Here is a 12326-nt window from a genome sequence, read left to right as displayed (position 1 = left end):
AGGAAAAAAAGCAGGAGATTAATTTAGTGCGGAGCAACATATTTATTTACAAAAAGCCGAGACTTTGTATATCTTTATTTCTAATATGTGTTGATAGTACGAGAACAGGTTACACTGAAGGATGCACTGAACATCAGGTTATGACTTAACAAACAAACTATCAGAGACAAGGCTGAGGACTAACATGCATGAAGAAACAAACCCTTCACACAGGCTGTGGCCTGTGTTGTGTGCGACTGGAGTTAATAGTAGTCGTAGTTGACATTGGCTCCGTATCTGTACGAGCTCTGGTCTCGGGGGCCAATGGGGGCGTTTTCGTCGTAGTGATGCTGACGCCCTTGATCGCTGGAGCGTGCCTGGTCCATCCAGTACAACAGGTCAACCTCCAGCCTCTGGGGATGGAAAAACACCACAGACGTGACTCGTTAGGAGAGTCGGCCTCAACAAATCTCAAGCTTATAGATTTAGAGCAGCTGATAAGGCTCCTACTGTGACTGTCAGCCGGCACAGCTGTGCCAAATAGACGTGCACGAAAGGAAAACATTGAAAAGGCCAATGCTTTGACAGCTTTGGCCTTTTAAGGAAGCAACAGCAAATGATGTAAGACTGAGGTGTGGTGCATGGGGCTGTTTGAGAAATACTGCCTTACTGGCTGAAACGCATATGCTGTCAACTGTCAGTTACAGTGGGGACAGAGAGTTGTTTTGTGCACTCTGCTCCCTCTTTTCTGTCTTGTTATCTGTTCCCCCCCCGCCCCTGATAAATTCTGCATGACTGTCTCAGACCTCAAAGAAAATTGACACTGGGTGTGTGGGTGGGCTTATGTTTGTGCATGAGTGAGGAAGTTCATGAATTGTCATGTTCTTACTTCGCTGTATTCATTTATTCGGTCCGACAGCAACATTTTTGAGGATAAGTGTGCCACTTATCTTGTCACTACACATATTTGTCCCCGCCGCACTAAAAGATCCACGCTACTCTAGTATCTAAAGTTAAACAGAGATATATTTTATTTTGACAATTCAAACCCCCTGAAAGTGGATTATAAATTGATCAAATGAAATATTGTTAATTAACTACTTATAACACAGAAAAATTCAGTTGATGTGTCTGGTCTGGACTGTGTGGGTGCGGTCTGATAAACGACCTGTCAGCTGTCATTAGCGTGATGCAGATGTTTTCTTCAGGGTGTGCCCGTGAGTGCAACACAGCGCCTCTTCTCACCACATCTGTCACATCTGGGTTTCTGAGTGGAAATCCAACACTGCTCCTCAGCCTGCTGTGACGCTACAGTCCTGATTGGTGCACAGACTCGAAGTGCATAACATCCACTTTTGACAAGCTTACACCCTGCTCACTTCAACCCAGAGAGAGCATCATGGACGGAAACACGGATACAGATCCCTCTCAGGTCAAATCATCCAGTGTTCTTGTTTCAAACATTCTGTGTTTGCACACAACTTGTTTGCACACAACTTGCACTGTTGTTCATATAAGAAGCTGCGAGTAAGTGTGCAGGAGTTTTGAAGCATTTCAAATCTCTAATATATTGCATAGATGTCTCCAGGTAACTGAGCACCACTGCTCTTCACCAGTTTTACATTTCACAGTTGTCGTAGAAAAGTTATATATAAATTCTCCTGAGATTGGAGGAGGAATTCCATCAACTCTGACGTTATCATGTTTTTTTTCAGTTTGACAAAGAGGGGTGTGGTTTTTTTAAAGACACTCGCATAAACAAGGCAGCAGGGAAATATTATTCAACGCGACTTGCATTGTGGGAGGTGAAGGATCAAGGGTCTTTGCAGTTTGACCCACATATGGGATATTTCAGCATTCAAAGTTTCCATTTTGACCATTTTCTTATATTCTGCTCTGTACATTACAGAAGTGTAAAGCTAAATGTCTGTCTTTGTCCCCTGGGACAACATCCAACTATATCTTTTTCACATTTTCTTCAACACACAATCTGAATATGTTCTGTTTCTGGGCTGTGTGTTGTTATGTCTCAAAATTCTCCGTCTTGCTGGAGACCTGTAATGTGGCTCCACTGTTTTTTTTAAATTCTGTTTAATTCTGATTCCTGGAACAGACTCAACTCACCTGCTCATCATAACCCATGTACATAAACTGCATGATCCACTGCTGCACGTCGGGTCTGCTGCGATCCCAGATGTTCCTCTTGGTTCTGCTCAGCTTGGCCAGGAACTCCTGAGCCTTGGAGGGGGGGACGGCAACCGAGGCCTTTGACAGGGTAGTACCAGCTCCTGCCACTGGGTGGAAGAGCAACAGGAGACAAATAATGAAAGAGTCCCTTTAAGAGTCACTCCACTGCGGTGGAGTTCAATTATCTTCATATCTTACAACACTATTTGTTAAGGAGATTACCGTCTCTTTTCCTCAAGACCTTGTACAAGCTGCTCTCACCGTTTACATCTGTAAATGTGAGACAACAGAGGACTGATGAGCTGCAGATTGTATTCATCACATTAGAGAAGATAATCAGCTGTTACTCATTTCTAAAATGCAGGTTTATCCTCAATTATTGAAAAACAGAACACAACCAAAGTTTATTTTAAATGATAGATCCTCTCAACTTGAGAAATATGTTTTGATTGCTTTTTTTCGTCAGACAATTTCAGTATCAAACTATAACAGAAATTATATAATGATATCATTTTCTGATTACTTTCTATTGTTTTTCAATCTAAATTCAATCCTCAATCTGAGTTAAACGAACCAGTTTCCTGGATGAGTTTGATCTCAAATTGCAAAGTGGAACCATGAGTGGAGTCAAAGGAGAAGTTGTTGACTTACATTCAGGGATTTTTTATTTTAAATATATTTACTAGAACCGTCTCATAAATATAAAGTACGTTAATGAGGAATCTTGCTCTTTTCTTCAGTCCGATCACCACTAATATCTGCTCTTTAAAAACATTCCAGTCCCTTGTATCTGAGCCACATTTCCATTAGTAAAATATTGGTTTGATTGTTCACTTGCTGGAGCACGAGATGCAGAATCTGCCCAGGAATCCAGTCCACATCTTCAGGTCGACTGTCTTAGTTTGAGTGGCTGGAGGCGGACGGATACAGTTTGAGAAAATTGCTTGCATGTGTTTTTTCTTCACGCTTGTTTTCCAAATAAGCTCTGAACAGCAGATTCCTGCAGAACTTTACAGTCTCAGTTTAACACATGTGCTCTTTAAATCATTCACAGCTTTTGCATGGTGTCCTTAACCATTGTTAGAAAGGAGTGAACTTCCTGACGTCTGTGTGAGCGCATTCATCATCTTGTCTGTGCATTTTAATGGCGGAATAATAACTTATCGAAAGGAAAAATCATAAAATGATGAAGGGATTGAAAGATTAAGTGTAATATGCAATCAACCTCAGACCTTACTGGTCCCCAGATGTTATGTCCTCTTTTGGTGATCCCTGACTTTCCCTCAAAAGCTCCATCAAATTCAAAATGTCAATTTATTCTTCATATGTGAGTAAAATCTCTGCAACACCAACGACAGCACAAATAACCTGACATGTACTTTGTGTTGAGCTAAAGTTTCCCTCTAAATTAGATGGAATAGTGTTTAATGACTGCATGTAGTGTTGGTAAACACATTTCCGTATATCCTGGAGTGAAAAGCAGACACGGAGATTGCAATTCAGTTAAATTCAATGGTGGATAAACAGTTATAACTATAAATGCATCTTTTTAGAATCAGGTCTCTCGTCTATTGGTAAATGGCTTTGTATTAGGGATGCACCGATATGGAAATTCTTGGCCGATACCGATATTTAAAATAACAATCTGGCCGATAGCCGATATTTGTTTATTTTCTTTTTGTTGTTATTCATTCACCCTTTTGTGCCAGAAAAAGAATTAAATCATTATTTAGAAAGCACTATTTAAAAAAAATTCAGCCCTTCATCACTCTTATCTTTTAAGTAGCACAGATTGAATCAGATTTATGAAAAAATCTTTGATTTAACAAAACTTTATTTAACAGAGACATATTATGCCCATTTTACCGCAAGTTGAAATGGTTCCTTGGGATCTTAATGAAATGTCTGTAACATATTTTGGTCAAAATACCACAAGGATAATTTAAAACAGTACCTTTTTACCCTGTCTAAAACAGCCCTGTTAAAGTATCATTATAGAGAACGCTCTTCTCATTGATTTACGGTAGCAGTATTGCCCGTTTATTAGATGTGTTACGGCTTCTGTGTGTATAACGTATGTTGTCAGTTCCCTTGTTACCTGTGCATGAGACGGATGAATAGAGCCGGTGCACATGAGAATAAAATACTTAAACAGACGCTACGCTCATACTTTTTACACCAAGTTACACTGCGTGAGTCAAGATAACTTAACAAGCCCTCCTCAGTTTTACCTGTTTTGAGTGTCGGGCAGAAATCACATCGCGTCAACACCCACCGTGGCCCTTCGCGATGCTTGTTTTAATTAAACAGTCGGATTCCCCTGGTCCGCACCAGTTCTCAGTCAGCTGCTAGGCGCCAGCCGGAGGGTTCCCCCAGCGGTCGCCGTAGCTGAGGTGATCCGCGAGAAGGGCCCGACACGCGTCCAGAGTGGCCGCCGCCGACCGCCGTACCCGGTCCCCTCCAACGCCTTCCGCGCCGCCGATGGACACCGCCCCGCGGTACAAGAGAAAGAAAGCCCCCCCCACCAGTGACGCCGTGAGGTGCCTCCGGATGAGGACCTCCCGGTTCCGCACACTGAGCCTCCGGCGGCGCGGAGAGGAGGGCGACGGAGGGACTGATCCCCCAGCCGCGGCACGTGCCCAACGGTTTTACCACAAATATGAACATCGGCCAATGATATCGGTGAAAGTCAAGTTTATTACCGATAAGCCGATATCAGTAAACAAGGCGAATATCGGCCGCTACCGATGTTCGGCCGATAAATCGGTGCATCCCTACTTTGTATTTATATGGCGCTTTTCTAGTCTTTATGACCACTCAAAGCGCTTTACAGTACAGTTCTACATTCACCCATTCACACACACATTCATACAGAGCATCTATTCACAGCACTTTGTTGTTCTATGGGGGGCATTCAGGGTTCAGCATCTTGCCCAAGGACACTTCGGCATGCAGATCGGTCAGACTGGGGATCGAACAGCTGACCTTCAGGTTGGAGGACGACCACTCTACCCCTCAGCCACAGCCGCCCAATTGATGAGTCATTTACTCTGTGCTGTTTCCATTAATCTCATCCTAGGTTCTGTGTATGTGTGTGTATGCAACAGTTAGAAAAGAAGGTGATGGCGACAATGAAAATCATCAATTTTCAAACATTCTTTTAGAAAAGCTCTCTCTCTCTCTCTCTCTCTCTCTCTCTCTCTCTCTCTCTCTCTCTCTGAAATGCAGTAGTTCATCTTTTGTACCTGTGAATGTTAAAATCTCAGCTCCCACAGAAGCGTATATATCTAAATGCAAGGCCAGCAGGTGAAGGACAGACTAACGCGTGAACTAGAATGCATGATTTTAAAAAGGCAAAGCAGAAGTGAAGCAGCAGACGAGTGAAAGAAAACCATTTGATTGAGCTCACCTCTCAGGGCCAACAGCATCACCACCAAGGCCAGCCCTGTTAACCTCAGATAGAGCTGCTGGGATGCCATCTTTGTCCCCGCTCTGAGTCTTTGTAAAGCACTACTTGACAAGACTGAACTACTTTTCCTTCTAGGGAAAGACTCTCCCATCCACGACCTGACTATTAACTTTGACAACTCTGTGTTAACCCCCACTCAGACGGCTAGGAACCTGGGCGTAACACTCGACAGCCAACTCTCCCTCTCTGCCAACATTACTGCAACAACACGGTCCTGTAGATTCATGCTGTACAACATCAGGAGAATACGCCCCCTTCTCACTCAGAAGGCGGTGCAGGTTCTGGTCCAGGCTCTGGTCATCTCACGTCTAGATTACTGTAACTCCCTCCTGGCAGGTCTACCTGCTACTGCCATCCGACCTTTGCAGCTCATCCAGAATGCAGCAGCTCGACTGGTTTTTAACCAACCTAAATTCACTCACACTACTCCTCTCCTCCGCTCCCTTCACTGGTTACCAGTGTCTGCTCGCATCCGGTTCAAAACACTAGCACTTACGTACCATGCTGTGAACGGATCCGGTCCAGTCTACATCCAGGACCTGGTCAAACGTTACACCCCAGCTCGTTCACTCCGCTCTGCTTCGGCTAATCGGCTCGTTGCTCCCTCACTGCGAGCTAAACACTCATCAAAAACACAACTGTTTGCGGTCCTGGCTCCTAAATGGTGGAATGAGCTCCCCATTGACATCCGGACATCAGAAAGTTTACACATCTTCCGCCGAAAACTAAAAACACACCTCTTCCGACTTTATCTTGAATAAAAAAAATTAAAAAAAAACACTAACAACTTTTTGAAACTAACACTTTAGTAGCACTTAGATGGCACTTACTTATAGCACTTTGTAGTTTTGCTTTATTTTGAAGAAATTGTACTTTCTTGATTCTTGTCGTCCTTGGTATGTACCCTCGGGTTTGATGCACTTATTGTAAGTCGCTTTGGATAAAAGCGTCAGCTAAATGAAATGTAATGTAATGTAAAAAGCAGCCTAATGGGGAAAAGTGGGCGGCAACACACATTTTCCAAGAGGAAACTGGCCTGCGGTATAGGAATGTCTTTTTACCTCCCCGCCTGCAGAAACAAGACCTGCAACCTGGGGCTTCTGTGCTCTCAAATGAATCCTCTCTGTACTTTTCCATTCCCCATTCAGAAGAAAAAGTTCCATTTTTACTTTTCAAAGAATCGCTGTCGTAGAAATGTGATTGAGGCGACTGGCTATTCTAAATAATATATACACTGTGAGGATTTTTATGCATGTTGAAGTTTCTTTGTAGTATTTATGACAGGATCGTGCGTCTCTTGCGATTCTGAAATTCCTGAGGAGAAAAGTGAGCAGAGACTAGAGCCACTTGAAATGAATTGCAGCAGTAAATCAGCGGCCAGCAGTGAAATACCTGAGGACGTCTCTGCTCTTTGTGTAAGTCATCAATCACTCAGCCTGAGTGAATGTGGGTCTCCTGAATGGGAACAAGTCCTAATTCATTTCAATGCTGAAGTGAGAAATGGGAGAAATGCAGATACAGTAAGAATCTGAATTTAAATCGTTCAACCAGTGAGATACAACCCACTTCCCCCAGTATTTCATTTGTTCCTATTGTTTATTCCCTCTTTATCATTAGATGGTCCTTGGAGCTGGGACGTGACAAAACAAAAAACATCTCATGTTTACAACTTTGCTTCCCGGTAACGATAGTTCCCTTTCGCTTGAGTGAATATTGTTCAGTGAGCAGCTAATCCAAAAAGCCTTTCTAACGTCCCAGGTTTGACTCCATGTTGTGTGGCTCATGGCTGCATGGGCTTTAGTGATTTTTCCGCAGGCTCCCCCCTCGTGTTCCTGCTTGGCACAAACTTTACACTGGGATTCCGTCACGCACGTCCTGATAAAACCAACTTTTCTAAACTCTGGGAGTTTTATGAGTTGAACTTTACATGATTTGAATTTTTTTTATATATAGATAACTAATTTACTATTACGATATATATGGAAAATACTAAAGTGGATGAAAGAGCTCAATGCACTGCAAATTAGGGAAACACGTGCAAATTAAGAAAACACGGGACATTGTTTGGAAGTGAGATTGAACAAAAAACAGCTGAATGGATTTTCAGGACACTTGGTGGAAGAATGTGGTACGGGTCATGGACGAACCCATTACAGCAGGGCTGGTAAGCCTGGAAAAGCCAGGAGCAGATTATACTTGCAATTAATATACCCCCCCACCCTAAGATCTCTCCTCAACGCTACCCCCGACAAACACATCAACGTGCACTTCCTGACACCTGCTGGAAGTCGGCTTTTCCATGAATTTCTGACCATCTCCTTCGCTTTGGTGGTTTCTGTCGGGTTTATTATAGTCCTGCAAGAATTTAAGGAGGCTGTTGGGCCTTCTTGGAGGTATCTGCTCTATTGTATCTATTCTTTACTCTATGTCCAAACAGGATCACGCAAAAACTACCCGAGCCAATTTCCACCACACTTGGTGTAGCTAAGAGTCGTGGGCCTGAAAGATCCTGTATGATTTAAATGTGGATGTGAATTAACTGTGTCTTATGACAAATCATTCAGGTTATCACACCACTTCATATATCTACTATAAGAACTAGATGGCCATGGCTTATGTGTGTCATCTGTGAGTGGAAGATGTCACTTTGTAAAGTATCTTTAATGACTGTGTCACTAAAACTGTGATTCCCCAGTGAACTACAACTCAAGAATAAATTGCCAGTTTGTAGAGATTTAATACAGAAATTCTATTTAGCCTGGATGTCTGTATGTTGTGTCTCAGTGTGTGTGTGTCAGTGTGTGTTTGTGTCAGTGTGTGTCAGTGGTTGGTTTGGAACAAGGAACAGTCTCTAAGACTCTCACGAGTGGAGCTGGAATGCAGGAAACCAAAAGCTGGCTGAGGACTGAACTCTTTTTCACGACGGGCTTTTAAAAAGCAGTGAGAGTGAGGAACAGAATCCAGAGAGAGGAGAGAGATGATCACAGCCGAGCATGAGTGAGGATGAGTATCTGCTCTGAACCTCTCTCTTTCCTTCTCATTCGGGCTCTGAAAAGTGGCTCTGTGCGCTTTATGAAACATGCATTTCACCAGCTGTGCACCCCCTCACCGACAATTAGGATTCCAATATACGCACTCACTGCTGCGACTGGCACACAGCAGGCGTACCTACAGATACTGTAGATTTCCCAGAAGCAGGAGGGTGAATCCCTGAGGCCTCCTTACGCTGAGTCTTATCGAAGGCCCACGGTCCTCAGGCACAAATTTCCATTGCAGATGGAAAAGGAACGACTCGGAGGGAAACAGATGTGTGTGGATGTCTCCGATTCACACACATCGACGCCGCAGCTGAGGAGGTTGAGGAGGTTCAATCTACTCGTCAAAGCAAGATCCTGAGTCCCAATTGCCCCCTGATGATACACAATTCCTATGTCAAGCACTCTTATAAATGTCACTGGGCAGATGATGTATAAATTAATGTGCCACTGTCTCCTGCAGAGAAACCCACTTCCAACTGTCATAAGGACTAAATATGCGGCATTTAAATGCAGCCACCGATTTTCTCGAAAGTCTATGAACACATTGTGACTCGCACTCATCGCTCACATCACCTGTTTCCCTCAGGAGCAATTTGTAATTTAGTTCTCAGCCATGGAGCAGGAGAGGGGGATGGGAACTAGGGATGAAAGATGCAAAAGAGCAAAGAGAATATGGCGTTTCGAACAGGATGAGGAGTTTCCGGTTTGATCTCACCCATCCAAACATACCACACACTGAGCACACTGAGCTGGAAGGAACTGAGAAGCGTTTGGGACATGTGAGCCTTATGACTCAGTTCCAGGTACAAAGCGCGCTCTTTTAATTTGCCCACGAATCTGTGAAATGAGCACAGCAGCATCAGAGCGCTGCTGGACAAAAATAAAGCAGAATGAAATAATCCAGGGGATTTTTGAGGAGGAATGTTAGAAGATCAGAAAAATATGTTGAACTTTGCTCCAAAACACAATTTACTCTTTTACTCCATTCACTTCTAACACAGGGGCAGCATTATAGGCCATATAGGGGCCAATTACCTATCTAACAATCCATGTACATTTCCTGAATCAGCAAGGTGCACATTGAAGTTATTCCTTAGTGTGTTTTTCAAGTTTCCCAGAAATGTATTCATAGCCTGACATCAGTGAGTGGGTGCTCCCCTAAAGAGGCATGATGTTCTTCTCCTCCTCCCTCCTGAGGTTGAAGGTCAGACCCAGCTCACTGCCGATAAGGAAGCAGGCCCAGAAAGTACAATCCCTGTCCTGATTCCTGTCCTGAGCTCCTCCAACCAATCAAAAGGCCTATCCTCTTCTCCCTGGTGGTGATATTTCCCACATATTTCAGAATCAAGTCCGTTCGCAATTTATATCATATACAAGGTTGCTGGTGCACCTATAGAATGCGGGAACCGAAGAGAGCAGACACATACCGAGCATGCTTGCTCTCAGGAACTGAATGACAGAACATAAAAAGGCTTGTCCCTGCCGGAGAAATATGTCTATCAGTGAATTCACACCTGCGTAGAAGATCTTTGCAACACTTGCACCTAAAGATCCCAATGCGGAGCTGAAATGTCAATAAGAAGATTAATCCTCCATGTGTTAATATCAGCTCTGCTCCATCAAAGATGTCCTGCCTGATCAGCAGCAGATTGAGTTTCTCCTCGTCCTTCTTTATTTGGATGGAACACACTCCTGTATATCAGTCATCTAAATATGCCTGATATTTTCCTTCAAGATCCATGAGTTGTTCTCTGAGAGATTCATGAAAATGTTAGATGTTTCGCAATGGTAAGGAAAGTAAAGAAAATCTCTCTTGGGTCACCCCATCTGGAGCGAGCTGCTCTCCTCTCGTTCGCCTCACAGATTGGGCCCTTGAGCTGTCTGTGCTTCCTTCAGACGGATACAGCTGTCGTGTTCCTATCCTGTGCTGGAGCTCGGCAATATGGCCCAAAGAATTCAATCAAGATAAAAAATTTCAAATTAGCCCATATTGAAAAGTATCACAACAAATGTCACAGACTTGTGTTACTTAGGTTTAAAGAATGATTTTTGCTCCTGTTTGAAGGCTTTACATTTTTATTTATAACAAATCTCAGGTGAATTCGTTATGTTTTACCTCGTATGTGTATGTTGTATAATTTCGATATACATATTGGACTTATGTTCTTGTTATATTGCTACTGATGAAATTATACTGAGATAGTATTTTAAATTGTTTCCTTTTCCTGCCTAATCCAGTGCCCCTATTGTTTAAATGAAAAATGCACTTGCACCCATACTATGCAGAGCACCGTTATTTTTTTTCCACTTTACTCGAGGAAAAATCCACCATTCCAAAAACATCTGTCATTGTACAAGTGTAATGGCTTTTAATGGGAAGGGAGATGACACTGACTGGTTTATTTCATGTTATGCTCAATGTTCAATCATAATGGTTTAACAAAATAAAAGTCTGAACCTTTTTGAACCGGATGCCTCCATGTGCGCTAGACCTATTTGCTTAGGTCGTTAAAACAGAGCTTTATTATTTCACAACTCTACACCTTAGTGTGTATTTTCTTTTCATGCTGAACGGAGTGAGAAAAGCAAAGGAGAAATGGAAGAAAAGAACGACACCATGGGATTTTCACACCTGGTATCCAGACAGACAGTAACAACATTCGAACATCCATTAGTTGTCGCTCTCTATGTTTGTTTTGGTCTGAAGACAGAGAGTAAGGCAATCATGACCACCGCTGTTCAGAGAAAGGTGTCATTTAGGCTTTTTGGTTTTCCTTCTTGTCTGTGGTACTGAAAGCAAAGAATGTTTTATTCCTGTTGAACATTTAAAACTTAAAAGCCCTTGAATCGACTGTTATTAAGTGGAAAAGCAGTAATGACACTAAAATTATCTTTCATGAAAATCCCGGTTGAAAGAAATGCAGCAAACAAACCATGAGATTGATGAAATAAACCAAACACACCTCAATTAGAAAGGATGGCTCATCCGGAGACTTTTTTCTCTGTAATTCCCATAACCCTGCGATGTATAGTAACACTCAACGGCAAATCAATGGGGAATCGAACCTGGTCATCTTATAGAGGTGATAGTTAAACAGCAACTGAGCCATCCACTCACCAACGCAGAACCCAACCCCAATCCCTTCACCCTAACCCCTTACCCCTAACCCCTAACCCTACTCCAAAAAACACAATGACTTATAGAAACAGACAGAGGCGATCATATCGGCCTCCGATAGACATCCCAGATAATCTGTCGGGGGCCAAGCGCATGGTCCCGACAAAAACAAAATCAATATAATAATAAAACCAGTGGACAAAGGCTCCAAATCTGTCATCATGGACAGAAAGCAATATCTGGTAGAAGCACACAGACAGCTCTCAGACACCCACCACTTTAGACCAATCCCGGAGAATATACAACCCAACACACAGATCCAACTCAGGAACATACATTTTATTTTTTATTATATATTCGTATCATTTTGTACAGCCTCGATTTTGATTTCGATTTGCCTCTGTTTCCATCTGTACAGAATCCAAAAGTTCTTGGGATGCAAGACAATTTGACAGGCTATTTGAAAGCATGTGAAATAAATAATGGATAGCATATTCTCACATTTTACATATCCAGATGTCAAACCTGGTTCATA

The 12326-nt window shown here is 42.7% G+C and overlaps 1 protein-coding gene across 1 annotated transcript; it reads right to left on the bottom strand.

The window, feature by feature from the left end:
• Positions 1-172: 172 nt before the first annotated feature.
• Positions 173-6087, bottom strand: ecrg4a (ECRG4 augurin precursor a). Its single transcript, XM_053440218.1, has 4 exons — positions 5576-6087; positions 2389-2436; positions 2104-2273; positions 173-392 (listed from the first exon to the last, which is right to left on the bottom strand). Exons 1-4 carry the CDS (start codon positions 5724-5726, stop codon positions 243-245), a joined length of 519 nt encoding a protein of 172 aa, XP_053296193.1. The 5' UTR covers positions 5727-6087; the 3' UTR covers positions 173-242.
• Between the last annotated feature and the right edge of the window lie 6239 nt (positions 6088-12326).

Source organism: Pleuronectes platessa, chromosome 14 (assembly GCF_947347685.1).
Source record: "Pleuronectes platessa chromosome 14, fPlePla1.1, whole genome shotgun sequence".
In the NCBI taxonomy this organism is placed as follows: Eukaryota; Metazoa; Chordata; class Actinopteri; order Pleuronectiformes; family Pleuronectidae; genus Pleuronectes; species Pleuronectes platessa.
The sequence above is the reverse complement of the archived record's forward strand: the minus strand, read 5'-3'. Positions and strand labels throughout refer to the sequence as shown.